At 42.4% G+C, this 20,217-nt stretch overlaps 1 protein-coding gene and 1 pseudogene across 1 annotated transcript; both read left to right on the forward strand.

Moving 5' to 3' along the window:
* Position 1: 1 nt before the first annotated feature.
* Positions 2–3,607, forward strand: LOC120295977 (annotated as a pseudogene).
* A 5,200-nt stretch (positions 3,608–8,807) lies between these two features.
* On the forward strand, positions 8,808–13,490 carry LOC104420663 (ABC transporter B family member 15-like). The gene is given in 10 exon segments (XM_039317614.1): positions 8,808–9,074; positions 9,158–9,212; positions 9,461–9,639; positions 9,740–9,890; positions 9,893–10,196; positions 10,373–10,913; positions 11,090–11,627; positions 11,630–11,976; positions 12,106–13,387; positions 13,390–13,490. Coding segments are annotated over 10 exon segments (3,765 nt in total).
* The last annotated feature ends 6,727 nt before the right edge of the window (positions 13,491–20,217 follow it).

Raw genomic sequence — 20,217 nt, forward strand, 5'->3', positions numbered from 1 at the left:
TGCGTCGCTGTTCGTGGGGAGCTACATAGTGGCATTCCTGATGTTGTGGAGACTGGCAATAGTTAGGTTTCCCTTTGCTCTGCTCCTCATAATCCCGGGCATGATATGTGGGAGGACTCTGTATGAGTGCAAGAAGAAAGAAAAGGAAGAGTATAATAAGGCTGGAACGATAGCAGAACAAGCGGTTTCTTCCATCAGAACGGTTTATGCCTTTGTCGGTGAAGGCAAAACGCTTTCCGAGTTTTCTAAATGCTTGAAGGATCGGTGGCTGGGGGCTGAGGCAGGGCCTGGCGAAAGGATTGGCGATTGGGAGCAACAGTATTGTGTTTGCCATTTGGTCTTTCATGGCATATTATGGTAGTAGGATGGTCATATGCCATGGTTATAAAGGCGGAACGGTTTATGCTGTCGGCACTTCCATTGTGGCGGAATGTAACTGGTGTGCGCTTTCTTTTACACTTCCGAATTTTACTCGCATTCTTGCCGTGTTTTAGAAGCAATCGATACTGACTTGTTTGGTCTTATCTTGTATGATTTAAGGGCATTGGGTTCTGCTTTATCCAACCTCAAGTACTTCTCAGAAGCATCTTCGGCAGGTGAGCGTATATCAGAGGTGATGAAGAGAGTGCCCGTGATTGATCCGGAGAACATGGAGGGGAAACACCATACAGAATTTGGAAGGAAACATTGAATTTAAACACGTCGAGTTTGCATATCCATCAAGACCTGAAAACATCATATTCAGAGACTTCTCTCTCACGATCCCATCAGGAAAGACTCTAGCTCTGGTTGGTGGCAGTGGCTCGGGAAAATCCACAGTGATATGGCTCCTGCAGAGGTTCTACAACCTCTCAGTGGAGAGATAATCCTCGATGGGATTGCCATTAGTAAGCTGCAAATTAAAATGGCTTAGATCGCAGATGGGACTAGTGAGCCAAGAGCCAACACTCTTTGCGACTGGCATAAAGGAAAATATACTCTTCAGCAAGGAGGATGCCAAGATGGAGGAGGGTAATTGAAGCTGCTAAGGCTTCGAATGCTCATAACTTCATCAGCCAGTTGCCTCCCAGGGGTACAATACACAGGTCCTTCCCTTCTCTCTCTCCCCTAGTTGTATGTAGTTCTATGCCTTAAGTGCCTGCTGAGTTGAGTCGGTACTGATGACGAACTAAAAGTTTTCATAGGAATTATCTTGCATCTACCTGTTTTGTTGCATTGTCTGAGCAGGTAGGGATAGGGCATCCAATTGGTCAGGGAGGGCAGAAGCAGAGAATAGCTATAGCACGAGCAATCATTAAAGCACCCAGGATCCTCCTCCTCGATGAAGCAACGAGTGCATTAGACTCGGAATCAGAGAAAATCGTCCAAGAAGCACTCGATCGAGCTTCCATTGATCGCACAACGATCATCATTGCTCACCGGCTATCTACTATACGATGCCTATAATATTGCCGTCATTTGGAATGGGCAAGTGATAGAGACCGGCAATTACGAAGAGCTAATCCAGAGTGAAGACGGCCTCTATACCTCATTGGTCAATCTTCAGAAATCAGAGAAACAGAAACCGACAGATCAAGTTAAGAAACCCGAGATTCAAATCACATCTTCCATATTAATCATGGATGAAATAGTGCTAGTAGCCACCCTAGCCTATCCAAGGCAAGTCGTTCCAGCTCAGCGAGGTCCATGGCAGCGGTCGTTTTGGATGATCAAAAGATCCCGGTTCCATCTTTCCGAAGATTGATAGCATTGAATATGCCAGGGAAACAAGTGATCACAGGGTGCATCAGCGATCTTATCCGGCGCAGTTCAACCAGCGTGTTCTTTCACCATGGGCTCAATGGTCTGGGTTTATTTTTTGCAAGACCACGAGGAGATTAAAGCTAAAAGATAGGATTTATGCATTCCGCTTTCTGGGTTTGGCCGTGTTCTCGCTCTCAGTTAATGTGAGCCAACATTACAATTTCGCTTTCATGGGGGAGTACTTGACTAAGAGGATCCGAGAGAAAATGCTCTCTTAACATCCTAACTTTCGAAGTCGGATGGTTCGACCAAGATCAGAACTCCAGTGGTTCAGTTTGCTCTAGATTTGCTAACGATGCCAACGTGGTAAATACAATTCTTTATCGCACTTAGCTCATTCTAGTCCTCAATAGCTCGAATGCGGTATATTAACAGTTACATCTAGCGGGATGGCCTAATGCTGCTTCGACACTTCTTGTGCAGGTGAGATCTTTTTGGTGGTGACCAAATGGCTCTTATCGTGCAGACATGCTCAGCTATAATAATTGCCTTCACCATGGGTCTGATCATAGCGTGAGACTCGCCCTCGTAGTAATAGCTTCGCAACCCCCTTACTATAGTCTGCTTCTTCACGAGACGAACGCTACTAAAGGCCATGTCTGAGAAGGCCGGGAAGCTCAAGACGATAGCAGCAAGTTCACGGCGGACGCAGTCTCTAACCACCGAACTATCACTTCCTTTTCCCAAGAGCGCATCCTCTATATGCTCAAGAAAACCCAGGAAGCCCTGGAACGAGAGAGCATCCGGCAATCGTGGTATGCTGGTATTGCACTAGCCACCGTGCAATTCTTTACAAAGTGCGCTTGGGCTTTAGATTTCTGGTACGGAGGCAAGTTGATTTCGCAAGGGCAAATCACATCAAAAGAGCTCTTCGAGACTTTCTTGGTCTTGATCAGCATAGGCCGAGTGATTGCAGATGCTGGAAACGCATAACAACCTTGCCAAGGGCTCAGACACGATCAGGTCCGTGTTCACCATATTGGACCGGCAGACCAGAATTGAACCTGAGGACATGGAAAGTTACCAACCGAGACAAAATAACAGGCCTTGTAGAGTTTTGCAGGGTAGATTTCGCATACCGGAAAGGCTGGATGTCATCATCTTAAAGGACTTCTCATTCAATATCGAAGTGGGGAAATCGGCCGCGTTAGTCGGACAAAGTGGATCTGGAAAATCGACCCTCATTAGCTTGATCGAAAGATTCTACGATCCAATCAGAGGCGTGGTAAAAATTGATGGACGAGATGTGAGATCATATCACCTCAGGGCCTTAAGGAAGCAAATTGCATTGGTCAGTCAGGAACCGACTCTATTCGCCGGGCACGATCAGAGAAATATTGTCTACGGAATATCACTCGAGATGAGTGGAAACGGAAGTCGCTGAGGCTGCCTGGGCTGCGAACGCTCATGACTTCATAATGGCATTTAAAGACGGATACCACACGTGGTGCGGGGACAAAGGGGTCCAGCTCTCCGGAGGGCAAAAGCAGAGTCGCCATAGCTAGAGCTATACTTCGAAACCCGACACTGCTGTTACTGATGAGGCGACTAGTGCGCTTGACAGCCAGTCGGAGGAGGTGGTGCAGGATGCTCTGGAGCGCTTAATGGTTGGACGAACCACACTGATGATCGCGCATAGGTTGAGTACCACATACAAGCGTGCGACATGATTGCTGTGCTAGACAGAGGGAAGGTGGTGGAGAAGGGGAGCCATTCTTCCTTGTTGGCTAAGGGTCCGGCTGGAGCGTACTACTCGCTCGTGAACCTCCAGAGAGCGTCGAGCATATCAGAATGCATCGAGTAATGCACGATGTGAATGTGTTTAAAACAGGGAAAGAAACCATGGGAAATGTTGTTAAGGCACGAGGAGTAAGATAATAGCTCTTTGTAACTCTTCAAAGGAGAACAGGAGAAACAGGTTTATTCTTGTGCCTGTAATTCCATGAAGAAAATGCTTCATTATAGTACAAATGTTTTCTATATCTGTAATATTCGGCCAATAATCACAACCCGTTATAAAGCCCAAGCCCAACCCATTTGTTCTTTCTTCTCAATAGATAGTGCAAGTGAGCGTAATAGGAAAGAAGACAGCGGCTGCAAAAGAAAAGAATATATAACGGCTCGTCCTCCAAAGAGGAATCCGAATTACAATGCTTGATAAGTATTTAAGCCATTCTTATCAGAGCAATTTTCAAAATTAATATAAATTTGAAGTTATGTCAAAATTTTGAACCATGAGGTTCGGTTGAAGAGTTGTCAAGCTCCTGATTTATAGGAAAATGATTGTTTAGGGTGTTGTGGAGTTTTAAAATTTGACAAAATTAATTCTGAAGTTTAGTTTAATCGGAACAAATTTCTAAAAGTTTTGTGTGAGTTACATATATAATAGACAATACGCATAACGGGCAGAGATGAATGTCAATTTATAATTAAATTTCTTTATTAACACATAGAAGTCTTATCAATAAAAAATAAAAATAAAGCCTAGTTTATTCAGTCTCATTCCTACAAATGTGTGTTTCTAAATATTGATATCCTTTTTTGATTAATTGATAGAAATATGAGTGTGTCGGCTCATGTAACTTTCATAGGTTAGTTTCAGCTTTCCCAATTAAGTGATGTTATCTCTTCTTGATTTTGTAAAATCATATTTTAGGTAATATGAATTAGATGTATTATGTGTTACAAAATGACATTTTCATTACATAAATATGGATCGTTACTACTACTACTTTGTCAATTTCAAATGGAAAAGTGTTGTTGATTATACATTAAATCGTTATCTGGATGATTTGTTAAGCCTTGTTACGAAAGATTTACGTAAAGGGTTGCTTTGAATATGGTTTATGAAAGATATCACATGCTGACACTTAAATTTTGACCATTTTATTAAGGGTTTTATCACATAGAAATTATAAATTAATTTTAACCCCAAATAAAAATTTATTTTCTATTAAATTGCATCACATATAGATATTGGGAGTATAGCATCACTAGTATTAATTATGAAACTATGTATATAAAATTGATTTTTAAATAAATAATTAATTAATTAAAAAGAGAGAGTGAAGAATAATTTTCACTAAATTGCATCATACTAGCATTAGGAATATTTACATTATTAATGGTAATTATTAAAATTTTTAAAAGAAAAAAAGAAGAAAAAAAGAAAAAAGAGACGCGAAACCGGGCTTGAGGTCTTGCTGGCCCAAATCCCTGTCCTTTTTCTTTCTCTTCACTTGGGCCAACCCACTTCCCCCATTATTTTCCCCAAGACTAGCCTAGCCTTCTCTTCCTCCTCTCTTTCCCTCATGCGTTCTGCAGAAAGAGAAGAACGTACGCGAACAAGAGGATCTTGGTCAGGGCAGACCGGCAACAACAGCTGGCGTGGCAGAAGCCGGGCACGCCGGTTGCTAGCCGTTAAAAGGAGAGAGACCGAGAGAGAGGGCGATCTTGGGGAGTCCAAAGAGAGAGCTTGAGTGGGTGTGAGAGAGTGAGCCAGGAAGATGGAGCTCGAGAAAGTGGCCGGCCGTCGTGGGAGGTCCGTCCACTAGCCCCCGTCCGCCGCGGCCTTTCCCTGAACCAGGTAGGTCTTCCCCCTCGGGAGCGTAAGTGCCTTTTTTGTTTTCGGTCCCGTCGGTCCTCCGTGAAACCTATGATCTAGTATGCATGTTAGGAAGTTGGGTCTATGTCCGAATCCCCATCGAGTTCGAAATCCCTCGTTTTGGTAGCGCACGCCAAGTGCTTATGAAAATGTTTCTGTCGGATCCCTTCGTTGAGGGTCGGTTTGTGCGAGTCCTGACCCCATCATGTGCTATGCCGTGTTTTGGTTTTGCGCATCAGTCGTTAAATATTTCGGTGCATTTGGAGTCTCGGTTGATCCTGTGTCCTCTCTTCAGTGATGTTCCTAAGGTGTTCGTTAAGATATTTGACTGAGCTCGTGCTGATTTTCTTTTGATTTACGCTTGCTTCTGTACATCAGCTTGTCATTTGATGCGGTGTGTCCATGAGGTAGTGGTTGGCATAACGTGGATGGCATAAGGTGTTAGCGGAAGGGGCATGGTTTATTCAGTTTTGGCTCGACGATGGAGATGATCGGCAAAGAAGGCATATGGTTCGGGTGAACTTCGGTGAAAAATGTTGTAGAATCCAGGGCCTTCGAAAGAGGCTATGTGAGAAGGAAGAATAAAATAGGATTAAAAAGAAAAAAAGAAGAGCAAAAGCAAAAGCAAAAAGAGAAAAAAAAGAATGAAAACAGAATGAAAGAAAGAGAAAAAATGGGCTGTGGTTTGTCTGCTGGGGCTGTCGATGGGCTGGTGTGTATGGACCGCAGTGAAGTGGAGGTTAGAATCTAATTGGGCTGCGGGCCGCCCCTTTTGTAAAAATCTGCCGTGGGCCCTTCCTTTTTTTTAATTGGGCTTTGAGGCCAGCCCGGTTTAGCCCAACCCGCACCGATAGGGTTCAGGTCAGTTTAGCAGGGTTGGTCTCTTGACTAAAAGAAGTTTTTTAGGGAATTTTTTTCTTTAAATGTACGAAAATCCTTGATAAAACCGTACTCGATTGAACAAGTCTTTAGAGCTCTACCATAGGGTTCTAATTACTCTTAAAAGAAAGATACCTTGATTGACTAGGACTTCTCTTTAGCTTAGTTAGGAATGACACCTAATTACTCTTGTTATTAAATGCTTCTTTTCCTTACGATTTATTCAATGTCTTCTTCCAGTTATTGTTATTTCAATGATTGCATGTCCGCATAATTACACTCATTTATTAGTGGATAGGTCTAAAATCAATTCAAATTACTTGACAAGAATCTTTCTTGAAATGAACGAGATTAAATGCAAATTGTACTAATTACTTAATCAATGTAATCAAGTTCCCGATTTTAAATTCTCTAATTGCGTAAGAAGTAAAATACCTCTTACACCTTATTTGGTTTCTAGCTTAGTGGCGATTCCTTATTACAAAATTTTTGAACACTTAAATGTTATGAGGTATGGGTTTGGGAGATCGTGCTCGATCGTGGATCGTGTTCCCGATCTTTAAGCAATACCCTAAATCCTTTATTCCTAAGAAAGCAAAAAAAAAGATAGAGAGAGATAAATAGATTGAAAGTTTTAAAACTTATCGCAATTGGATACTAAGACCTTTAAAAAGTATAATTAAATCCTAAAATTTATCATAAAAAGTGCAATTTAGTACTAAAAGGTGTTTGTTTTACTAAATACATTTTAAAAAACATTTTCTCATTTTTCGACATTTTAGTTTTACTCAGAAAAAAGACAACGGAAAATGTTTTCTAATCAACAAAAAGATTTCTAGCAAAGTTTAAATTTAGAAATATTTTCCTTTGAAAGAACTAGAAAAATGTTTTCGATCTACCAAAAGCTTAAATTTGATGCTGGTTTGCAAACAATTATTCTTATAAAATATATATTTTAAAAATTCAAATTTTAATTTTTATTTTCTAAATTCATTTTTTATTTTCTTTTTTCTTCCTTTTCTTTTTGCTTCTTTACCACCTGTGCGATCGTCGAGTGAGCTCTGAACCTCCGGCACGGGGAGGCTTGGCTGCCCGAGGCCGATGAGCCTCAGCCTCGCCAAATCAAAGTGGTCTCATGGCCTTGGGCAAGACTGGGTCTCGCTAGATCAAGTGAGTTCCTAGCCTGCCGTGACCGAGGTTGGCGGCTCGCGGCGTCTCGAGTGGTGAGGCTCAAGCTCATAAGCCAGCCAAGGAAGAATCACTAGAAGAAGCAGAAGGGATGGCAATGAGAGCGAAAGGAGGAGAAAGAGGAAAGGAGAAAACAAAAAAGAAATAAAAAGAAAGAAAAAAAAACAGGAATAATTAAAAATTCGAATTTTTTACATTACGATAGTGCATGAAATCATTTTTTAATGGATCCAAATAACCAAAAACATTTTCAATTATGCATCACCAAAAAAAAATGTATTCTTAGAAAATACTTTCTTGGAAAGTATTTCCTTTATTATTGAGTTTTCCAGAAACAAATGCATCCTAAAACTTTTAGAAAGTACGGTCAAGTGTTAAAATTTGTCAAGTTGATATTACGAGTCATAAAACTCATTAGCATTTTCATTTATTAAGTTAGACAGAATTAATAAAGGAAATTGATCGCACTAACTTAATAAGTTTTAGGACTCAATTGTACTTTTAAAAATTTTATAATTCAATTGTACTTTTGTGATAGATTTTAAAATTTTGAGCACATATCCCTTAAAAATTAGGTAAAAAGAGGAGAATATTTTAGTCGTGCTCCATGCGTGATCAAGAATCAAAAATTAAGCGTTTACGCTAGAGGAATAAAAAAATGAAGGGCCTCGATTAAGCGTCACTGGTGACGCCTTTCGACTCTAAAAAACTCTTACATCCCCTTTCGACTGATGAAAAACCAAAAAAAAAACCATTTTTATCCGTTTCTAATCTTGCCAATTATTGCCCTTAGGGCTCTCGTCAATTTCCCTCAAAAACTTGCTTTGAAGATCTAACTTCTATCGATGCGATAGATAACCTTGCGAGTGTAATTCATGTATTATTTGATGGTCCAAATACATTTTGTGTATGGACCGCGCGTATTGAGCATAGATCATTTGATAATTATGCTTTATATTGCAATGCTTACTTCTCATTTTGATTTTCTGAGTAATTCTCTTTTACTATTTTTAAGTACCTAAAACTACTTACTGCCGTAAAATGACATTTGTTGGCGTCTTTTGTCCCGAATCTTAAGATCAGCTGACTTTTGATGCTGTCAGGATATCAATCGATACAGTTTAATCAATCTTCCCTCGCCACGAGTAGGCTATATAAATAATGGTTGCTCTTGGCCCATGGGAGACACCACCAGCCCCTTTAGCTTCGGTTCTGATCTCATCCTTCATTGTCATTCTAAAACGTGACAAGCAAAGCAACATTTCGATCAACGGATGTAAGAGTTGAGAAACTTTACGTTGCTGTTCCTGAAAGGGAACTTGGGAAAACAGAAATGGGAAATGAGAGACAGAGCAATGTGGCGGAGGAGAGGGAGAAGGAGAAGAAGAAGAAGAAGAAGAAGGAGGGCCGGTCGTCAATAGGCTCCATATTCATGCACGCAGATGGAGTGGACAAGTGCTTGATGGGTCTCGGCTTCTTCGGAACCGTCGCCGATGGCTTCTCCACTCCCCTCGTGCTCTTTGTCAGTAGTCAGCTCATGAACGACATCGGCTCTGCATCTTCTATGGATCCCGCTTCGTTTCGTCACAGCATCAACAAGGTACGCACAACCATCTCTCTCTGAGCTCGTAACTAGGCAATAGCGAATATCTGTTTCCCTCACTCTGGGTAGTGTTTCCGCAGAATGCACTGAATCTCTTCTACATCGCCTGTGGATTGGTGGTTGCTTGTTTTCTAGGTGGGTCACGCGGTTTCTCTTGTTCCCTTTTGGGTTCTTTTGTTTATCTTGGCAAGAGTTGAAAATTGGATTGAAGTTGAGATTTTGTGAGTACTAGTACATACTTTCAGGCATTTATTATGCACCCACCATGTTGGAGGAGGTGGCTTTCATACATGTAGAAACTCTTGTGATTGTTCTAGGGTGGAAAAGCTTGTAGGACTCGCCTAATATTTTCTGACCATGCCGGTGATGATGATCATTTTCAGAAGGGTATTGTTGGACCAGGACTGGTGAGAGGCAAGCGGCAAAAATGAGAGCCAGATACTTGAGCGCTGTGCTCAGGCAGGACGTGACCTATTTTGATATACATGTGACAAGCACGTCCGATATCATCACCAGTGTATCCAGCGATAGTCTCGTGATTCAGGACGTCCTAAGCGAGAAGGTCCTTAATCCAGAATCTTAATCTCTCGGTTATTTTATGTTTCATTTGTGATTTCTGATTCCCGGCATATTAGCTAAGTCTTGCTAAATTGAAACTATAGGTTCCCAATTTTCTTGTCAAGGTATCGCTGTTTGTTGGGAGCTACATAGCGGCATTTATCATGTTGTGGAGACTGGCGATAGTTGGTTTCCCCTTTGCTGCGCTTCTCATCATTCCGGGCATGATATATGGGAGGACTCTTATAGTAATTGCGAGAAGATAAGGGGAGAGTACAATAAGGCTGGCACAATTGCAGAACAGGCACTTTCTTCCATCAGAACAGTATATGCCTTTGCCGGTGAGAGCAAAACACTTTCCGAGTTTTCTAAAGCTCTTGAAGGCTCCGTGAAGTTGGGGCTGAGGCAGGGCTTGGCCAAAGGCTTGGCGATCGGAAGCAACAGTATCGTGTTTGCCATTTGGTCTTTCATGGCATATTACGGAAGTAGGATGGTGATGTACCATGGCTATAAAGGTGGAACGGTTTATGTTGTTGGCGTGGCCATTACTGTTGGCGGAGTGTAAGTGGCGTCCAGCTTTCTTTTAAAGTTTCGATTTTAACTTGCACTTTTGCTGATAATACATTCAAGAACCTGAAAAGTAGTCCTGTGCCTAAGCTGCTTTAAGATTCAGGAAATCGCCTTGTCCTAGAAGCAATTGACCCTTACTTGTTTGGTATTATCTTATTTGATATTAGGGCATTGGGTGCTGCTTTATCCAACCTCAAGTACTTCTCAGAAGCGTGTTCAGCTGGCGAGCGTATAGAGGAAGTGATAAAGAGAGTGCCCCTGATTGATCCAGAGAATATGGAGGGGCAGACCATACCGAATTTGGAAGGAAATATCGAATTTAGACACATTGAGTTTGCATATCCGTCGAGACCCGAAAACATCATCTTTGGAGACTTCTCTCTCACGATCCCATCAGGAAAGACTCTAGCTTTGGTTGGAGGCAGTGGCTCCGGAAAATCCACAGTGATATCGCTCCTGCAGAGGTTCTATGACCCACTTAGCGGACAAATACTCCTTGATGGGATCGCCATTAATAAGCTGCAAATTAAATGGCTTAGATCGCAAATGGGACTAGTGAGCCAAGAGCCGACACTCTTTGCGACTAGCATAAAGGAGAACATACTCTTTGGAAAGGAGAATGCCGAGATGAAGGAGGTGATCGAAGCTGCCAAGGCTTCCAATGCTCATAACTTCATCAGTCAGTTGCCCCAGGGGTACGATACGCAGGTCCGATCCTTCTCTTTTCTCAAATTGTATATATTTTCAATGCATTAAGTGCCTGCTCACTCCAGTTCCATACCAGCGACGTACCAAAGGTTTTTGATGGGGAGTATCTTGCATCTATCTATTATTGTGTTACATAAACCACGTGAAAGTACATGAGCTTACATTTGTCACCGCAGGTAGGGGAAAGAGGCATCCAACTGTCAGGAGGGCAGAAGCAGAGAATAGCGATCGCGCGAGCAATTATTAAAGCACCCAGAATCCTCCTCCTAGATGAAGCGACGAGCGCGTTAGATTCTGAATCGGAGAAAATCGTCCAAGACGCACTCGATCGAGCTTCCATTGGTCGTACAACAATCATCATTGCTCACCGGCTATCTACTGTACGACATGCCAATAATATCGCGGTCATTCAGAATGGGCAAGTGATAGAGACTGGCAATCATGAAGAGCTCATCCAGAATGAAGACGGCCTCTACACCTCCTTGGTCAATCTTCAGAAATCAGAGAAACAGAAACCGACAGATCAAGTTGAGAAACCTGAGAACCAAATCACATCTTCCATATTAAGCATGGATGGATATAGTACCAGTGGCCGCCATAGCCTATCTAAGGTGAGTCGCTCCAGCTCAGCGAGGTCGATGGCGGCGGTTGGTCCGGATAATCAGAAGATCCCCATTCCATCTTTACGAAGATTGATAGCTTTGAACTCGCCGGAGTGAAACAAGCCATCCTGGGGTGCATCAGCGCCATGTTGTTCGGCGCAGTTCAACCGGTGTACTCTTTTGCCATGGGCTCGATGATCTCAGTTTATTTTTTGAAAGACCACGAGGAGATAAAAGCAAAGGTAAGGATTTATGCATTCTGCTTTCTGGGTTTGGCTGTGTTCTCGCTCGCTGTCAATGTGATCCAGCATTACAATTTCGCTTTTATGGGGGAATACTTGACTAAGAGGGTCCGAGAGAAGATGCTCTCTAAAATCCTGACTTTCGAAGTCGGATGGTTCGATCAAGATCAGAACTCCAGCGGTTCGGTTTGTTCTAGACTCGCTAATGATGCCAATGTGGTAAGTACTGTTCCTTGCCGCACTTCACTCATTCTAGTCCTCTCTATCTTCAACTCGCTGCATTGACAATTACATCTAGGGGAGTGGCCTCGTATTGATGACTAATGCTGCTTCGACATTTCTATGCAGGTGAGATCTCTGGTGGGTGACCGAATGGCTCTTATCGTGCAGACATGCTCGGCTATAATAATTGCGTTCACCATGGGTCTGATCATCGCCTGGAGACTCGCCCTCGTAGTGATAGGTGCGCAACCCCTTATTATAGTCTCCTTCTACATGAGACGAGTGCTACTAAAGACCATGTCTCAGAAGGCCATCAAGGCTCAAGAGGAAAGTAGCAAGCTCGCAACAGACGCAGTCTCCAACCACCGAACCATCACTTCGTTCTCTTCCCAAGAGCGCATCCTCAAAATGCTTGAGAAAGTCCAGGAAGCCCCGGAACGAGAGAGCATCCGGCAGTCGTGGTATGCTGGTATCGGACTAGCCGCCTCGCAATTCTTCATGATGTGCGTTTGGGCTTTAGATTTCTGGTACGGAGGCAAGTTGATATCTCAAGGGCAAATCACATCAAAAGCGCTCTTCGAGACGTTCATGATCTTGATAAGCACAGGCAAAGTGATTGCAGACGCCGGAAGCATGACCACAGACCTTGCCAAGGGCTCAGACACGGTTGGGTCCGTGTTTGACATATTGGACCGGCAGACTAGAATAGAACCCGAAGGCATGGAAGGTTACCGACCAAAAAAAATTACGGGCCACGTAGAGTTTTGCAGGGTAGATTTTGCATACCCGGAAAGGCTGGATGTCATCATCTTAAAGGACTTCTCATTCAAAATCGAAGCGGGGAAATCGACCGCCTTAGTTGGACAGAGCGGATCTGGAAAATCAACCCTCATTGGCTTGATCGAAAGATTCTATGATCCAATCAGAGGCACGATAAAAATCGATGGACGAGATCTGAGGTCATACCACCTCAGGGCCTTACGGATGCACATAGCATTGGTTAGTCAGGAACCAGCTCTATTCGCCGGCACAATAAGAGAGAACATTGTCTATGGAATATCCCGCGAGATGAGTGAAACGGAAATCGTTGAGGCTACTCGGGCTGCAAATGCTCACGACTTCATTGTGACATTAAAGGATGGATACAACACATGGTGCGGGGACAAAGGGGTCCAGCTCTCGGGGGGACAAAAGCAGAGAGTCGCCATTGCAAGAGCCATACTGCGAAACCCGACACTGTTGTTGCTTGATGAGGCGACTAGTGCGCTTGACAGCCAATCAGAGAAGGTGGTGCAGAACGCGTTGGAGCGCTTAATGGTTGGACGAACCACGTTAGTAGTGGCACATAGGTTGAGTACCATACAAAGGTGCGATGTGATTGCCGTGCTAGACAAAGGGAAAGTGGTGGAGAGGGGAGTCACTCTTCCTTGTTGGCTAAGGGTCCAACCGGAGCTTACTACTCGCTTGTGAACCTCCAGAGCGTGCTGAGCGTCCCAGAATGTCTTGAATAATCCACAACGTGAATCTGTTCAAATAATAGCTCCCTTTATTTTTCAAGTGAGAGAATAGGACAGGTTTATGGTTTGTTTCCTGTAATTACCTGAAGATGCGATTGCAATTTTGGAGAAGAGCAAATTGGAGGAGAAAGGATCAGTCGTCCCGTCTTTCTTCCAGGTCAGTAAAATTCGTCGCGTCAGAATTCACAATTAGTTTGATCGACTCTGGATTCCATGCGAACTAATTATAATGTTATGAGCGGAATGAACAAGGCGTGCACTTTTAGAAGAATCAATGTCACGCCCCAAACCTCGAGCGTGCGCACATCCCTCGGTAGTCAATAAAATTTGCAACGTTTCCAAAACGTGTCACCGATCCAATCGATTATGCACATGTGGAAGCAAATTAATTAATCCCCTGACAACAATAGACATGGGATAGAAAAGCAAGACAACCAATTTCAAATCAAACACACTTTTATAAACAATCCAATTTACACACAGATGCCAACTCTAAGGTCTATGTACAGGAGGTTTATTTCCAAACAGAACTACTGAGCCACCCATGCTCCTGACCCTTTCACCTCAAGCTCCGAGTTCTTCACACTAAGGACCTAAAAATGGTAACTCACGACGAGGTGAGATATAAATCTCAGCGAGTTCACGTTATAAACCCCGATTAGGAAATAATACACTTAAAAGCAGCCTACACACACAACCAATGAGACTTACCTCGCCTCAATTCTTTTTTGCACGTCAGTATAGTTCGTAAGACATATGCATATAATCAATGCACTCATCAATTGGAACATCTCACTATCAAACTAATCAAACATAAGACTCTCGATTATAAGGCCAAATCATTATGACACGTCACATTCCGTGTCACACAATTTCATCTCATAATCAGGCGCGAATAACTCATATCAGGGGTTCAATCCACACTCGATATTCACTCTCAATATTCCAATTCCTAATTCTAACTCAATATCCCTACCAATATTCCAACTTCACATTCCGACTCAATACTCACTACCAAGCTCAAGGTTTTAGAGGTGCCCCCTCCTACGAAGTTTCGATATTGTGTGGCACTTAGTCCCTGACCACGATCCGCAATAGCTCAAGGTACTAAAGGTGACTCCAACAAAGTCACACTGTCGTGTAGCACTTAGTTTTCGACTATCATAAGCAATAGCTCAAGGTACTAGAGGTGGCTCCCACGAAGTCACACTATCGTGTAGCACTTAGTTTTCGACTATCATAAGCAATAGCTCAAGATACTAGAGGTGGCTCCCATGAAGTCACACTGTCGTGTAGCACTTAGTTCTTAGCCACGAAAAGCACTAATACAAGGTTCTAGAGGTAACTCACGAAGTCTCGCTATCGTGTAGTACTTAGTTCTTGATTATGCATGACAATATTGCAAGGCTTCTAGAGGTGGCTCTCATGTGACTCAAGTCGCCATGTAGCACTTAAACCTTGATTATAATAAGCAACGGTACAAGGTACTAGAGGTGGCTCATATGAGGTTTCATTATGGTGTATCACTTAGTTCTTTACCGGCTCACAACACATTGGGTTCCCTCAACACAACACATGTCACCTCAACTTTCAATAGTCATCTAGCCCTATCTATAAACCATCACTTAATTATTCAATTACGGCCAAAGGCATTGTGCTCTACACTTATAACTAACTTGGCTTATTTTCTCCGTACTAAAAACACTCGATAAAATAATCATGTGTGGGTACAAGGTCAGCTCAAACTTTAAAAATCGATATCCTTCATTTTAAAAATCCCACTATTTTATATAGTTCTTAGAAACATTTTTGGCATAAAAAATCAACGCCCGGTATTTTCTAATTAAATACCAAAATTTCATAATTTTGAAATAAATACTCAAAACCATAATCACCACTCAATTTGCACAAATTAACACTCAATTGCATAAGCTAAGCACACCACCGTCGCACGAAATTCCGGTCACCCGCTATCCCGGTATAATTTTTGGAAAATATTAAATAATTAAATAAACTACAAAAATAATTAAATAAATGCAATTTAATTAAATGCATACATACTTAGGCCTAATAATGCTAATCTAACCATCTATTGGGCTAATTAAATTATCCTAACCATTCTAACTACAAGGCCACATAATAAACTAACTAACTACAATTCCTAACCACGTAATTCACTAATTTAACTAACCTGAATTAACTAAACAAACTAATAACTACACTAATCTAATCTTAATTTAATCTAAACAACTTAAGTATCATTAGCACCCTAATGAGAGTTTAGTGCAAAAACTCATTGGTTTAGTGCAAAAATCGGTTCACGGCGACGGTGGCATGACGGCGGCTGAAACTTAGGCTTACAGCAGTACCAAAGGAAGCTCGGATGGAGCTAAAAAAACAGCCCGCAAGACTCACGGTTACTGTTGGTCTTGAAGGGGGTTGCTGGTCGCGACTTGGCTCAAATGATCGAAACTGCAACACGCGATGGCAGCTTGGCGGGGACACAACTGCTGGCTATGTTGTAGCGGCACAAGGATGGAGGGAGCTACGGATGGCTATAGGCGGTCAAGGTTGTTGGACGTGTGGCCACGGATGAAGGGGGATGGAGCCTGCGGAGTCAACTTCGGGGGAGCTTCGCTGGGAAGTTTGACTAGGTGGTGTTGACACCTAAATTTTGCCATTTTATTTAAGATTTAATTGTGTACAAAATTAGGAATTAATCGCTAAAAAAAAAAAAAGAGGAGAAAAAGAGAAAGAGAAAAAGAAAAGAAGAAAGAAACAAAAAAAAAATGCCTAGAGGTTGGGTTGGGCCAGATTTGGCATTGGCCTGGCTCGCCGCCTGCCTCTCTTTCCCATGCACAGCCTCGGGCCCATTTCCCTTTTGGTCTGGCCCACGCCAACATTCGTCCTCCTCTAGCCTGTCTTGCACGATGACTTGCAAAAGAGAAAAAAGCAAAAAAGCAGCCGGAAGCATAGGAGCATAGGAGCACAAGAGCAGGCATAGAAAGAAAAGGCAAGAGCAACACAAGGAAAGAGAAGAGGGAGAGCTCGAGAGAGAGAGGGGGAGAAACCGGGGAAAAAAAGAGGAAAAAATAAGGGGGCCACTGTTCTTCTTCTCGACTAAGCTCCTTTGCCTCCGAACGCTGGTGTCTCCTTCTACCAAAACGCCACTCACTTTGTAACCCTACACCGCCATCACCCTGAGCTTGTCTGGGCTACTCCAAACCTTTGCAAACCGTGACACTATAGTGACCGCCAAGAATCGATCCCTCTGCCGCCGTTGAAGCACCGGTCCCGGCCCCGCGGCAAAGACTAACACGCACCATTGCCGCTGTCTCGGCAGGATGTCTCGTCGCCGCTGCTGCGTGTCGCGGCGCCACCGCCGCCATTAACACAAACCGATGCCGGTGTGCACGAGCCATTCTCCTCGACACCATGAAACAAGAGGGGAGAGAGAGAGAGAGAGAGAGAGAGAGAGAGAGAGAGAGAGAGAGAGAGAGAGAGAGAGGTACATGAACTGTCTTGGCAGTCGGGCAAAGCCCCGTCAGTAAGGTTTTGAAGCAATCCGCTAGGTTTGAGCTATTTTAGTACGTTGGGCTTGTGGGCTTCATTTTTAAAATGAAAAAGCTTAGAGCAGTTTGCAGGCATGTTGGTTGGGCCCAATCAATTACCAAAGGCCCAACCAAGGTTGGTCCAAGCATTTCGGGTGATCGCTCGGCCCGGCCTCTATCTAGACCAAACCCCGGCGGGTCCTGACTAGCTCGTCTTGTCGGGTTAGGACCCGAGTCCAATGTCGTGACCACTTCGGTCTAGTCTTAAATTATTATTTAATTATTTTAAAATTAAAAATTAAAAATTAAAAAAAAAATGTAGGGTTTGTTAGGAATTGCCATATTTTGCCTTCTTAGTGTAATTAGGCTTTTACTTGCTCGTATTTTGATTATATCGTATATTTAATTTACGTATCTAATTATGTTTAATTGCATGTATTTAATTTTACTACAATTAGGATCTTGGTGAGCTATGATTGTTACTTTACTAATTACGCACCCGCATGATCACCTCATATGTTAGTAGATAAGTATAACATCAATCCAAATCTGTTTGACAAAAATATTTTCTTTTAAAATGAACAAGATTATGTGACCGAAATGACACTAATTGGTAAATTAGTGTAATCAAGTCCCCGATCCTAGATTCTCTAGTTGCATAAGAAGTGGCATGCCCATTCTAGCAGGCCCAGTAGGTCGATGGCGACTCATTTTGCAAAAGTCTTAAAATACCCCAATGTCGCGCAAGATATGAGCTTGGGAGAGCTCGCGCCCTAATCATGGTTCTTAGGTCAATCTTTTAGGCAATAAATTGAAACTTATTCCCTCCCAAAAAGGTAAGTCGCGACAAGTGGAGATGGGCTAACTGCAGTTGGCAGCATGAGAGGAGATCGTGGGGCTGCTTTGGTGGAGTGCCGTACGAAGAGAAGGAGTAGGGTCAAGGCCAAGGCCGGGAAAGGGTCTCCAGGTATTGACTGGTGGGGTGAGTCATGGACGTGGCGGCCCCGAAGGGAGAATGAAGGGTGTTGGTGAGTGGCGACGGAAAGTGATCGTGGGGTTGACATGGAGGGAACAGCGACTGTGGAGTAATCTAAGTCAATAACAATTGAAAGAAAAGGCAAAACGAATGGTCGGGGAGAAATCGCACGAAGAAGGGAGAGGGAGCAAGAACATGCGAGAGAAGTGGATGAGGGCGAGAAAGTCAAGGGATAAAATCTAAGCACTTGAGTGTCTATTCACCCTTATCTTCAGTCCATCTTCAGCCAACAATATCAATTGGTCACCCAAGGCCAATTTCAACACAAACTTACCCTCAATTGAAGCCAAATGAAGACCAAAATGTGACAGCCTCTCTAGCCTACGAATTTCATCTAATGGGGCTTCAATTCTTCACAAATTCCCTTCACCAATTAGCTTTTGGAGGCCAAACATCCCCTTGAAAATGGCCACCGAATTTCGCTCTTTTCAAATCATCCGAACCATTTTTCGGTAAAAATTTAATTCGTCGAAAATTCTTTGAAGAATGAGTCGACATTCCTAAAATAAATCGTGACACGCTAAAACTTTCTATTCCTCAAATCGGGTTTAATTTCATGGTTAATTTCAATGACATAATTTTAGTGTGACTTGACCTACACGGGTAGCTTTAGAAATTTGTAGCGTAATTGACCATGGTCAATTATTTTCGAACCACATTGTACATCTTCGACTCATCGGCGACTCTTGATTGTCATAAATCTCAAGATTTCAAATACGGACACACGATACCAAACGATGAAAAATCGGTCTAGTGCCGATCGACAAGAATTTTGCAATTAGTGGAATTACCCACACTTAATCACATGGTTTGGTCGAATCGACCTATCTCCAGTTTTTAATGATTTTTTAATCGTGGTCGATGACCCTTTGCAAATTAGGACAATCGGTTGATTCTAGTCGAATTCTCAAATCAATCGCGTTTAGATACCTTAACAGCTTCACCGATAGGCTAATTATATTTAGTGGCCAATTTTGAGAAAAGAACTATAGGGCGGCGTCGATGAAAAAACCCATTTCATTTAGTGAAAGCGAGTTTAGTAAGGATGTCATAATCAATCCCTATGTTCACTCGGACTTTCGGTTCATTACTCATTCTCGTTGGGTAATTCAAAATTTAAGGTTTCTTAACTTCCTGTTTCTTCAAAATCATGACGCTAATTCCATAGTAGGGTTAGGAATGGAGTCAATTCAAAAGTATTCCATGGGCTGAACTTCTCTAAGCTTTGACCAAACAAGATCTAATTTAATATAACGAGTGCATACTCTTACCTTCGACTGTGCAGTAGCACTAACTTATTCTTTTGTTTCTTAGCCTAACCACTAACGTGTTTCCATAATAATAATAATAATAATAATAATAATAATAATAATAATAATAATAATAATATGCCATGGACCGTAAGCATCTATTCTGATTCCGAAAGATCACCCCAGTGTTTACTCATGGCAGATTATACATCAATCCATGCATACTTTGATCTCAAATCATATAGCGAAAAATTTATTGACGGTCCTGCAATTTTCAAAGTTGGAATTTAACTAACTTTCAAGAACATCCCTCTTCCATCTCGATTCTAGGGCAAGCTGATATGGGCTACCAAAGACAATTCTACAACAAGCGAACTGTAAATACAGAATGCAAATATAATAACGATAAGAACCAAAAAAAGAAAAGAAAAAACAACAGAGATAAATGCATTGAAAGTTTTGAAACTTATCACAATTGAATACTAAGGCCTTTGTTTGGTAACCATCAAAATAAATGCATGATTGATTTTTGTTCCTGGATCGGTTGGGAATATAATCGTATTTGGTAAAAATTTGTTCTCAGAACAAATTTATATTTTTGTTCCCTAAGTAGATTTAGAACAAAAATCAAGAATAAAAAAAAAAGTTGATTCTTGTTTTGAGAACAAATCTAAGAATCAAAACCAATTATTCTTTCTTCTATTTTTCTCTTCTTCTTCTTCATTGACCACTATCCGTGTTGCCGTCACCGCCATACGCCGCTGCCCACCACCATATGCCGCTGTCATAGGGTCGCGCAGCGGTTCGCGAGCTTGCCGAAGGCAAGCTCGGCCACTAGTGAGCTTGCCAAAGGCCTGCACAGGCGACCCGCCGAGCTCGTCAAG

This window comes from Eucalyptus grandis, chromosome 7 (assembly GCF_016545825.1).
Source record: "Eucalyptus grandis isolate ANBG69807.140 chromosome 7, ASM1654582v1, whole genome shotgun sequence".
NCBI classification, from domain to species: domain Eukaryota; kingdom Viridiplantae; phylum Streptophyta; class Magnoliopsida; order Myrtales; family Myrtaceae; genus Eucalyptus; species Eucalyptus grandis.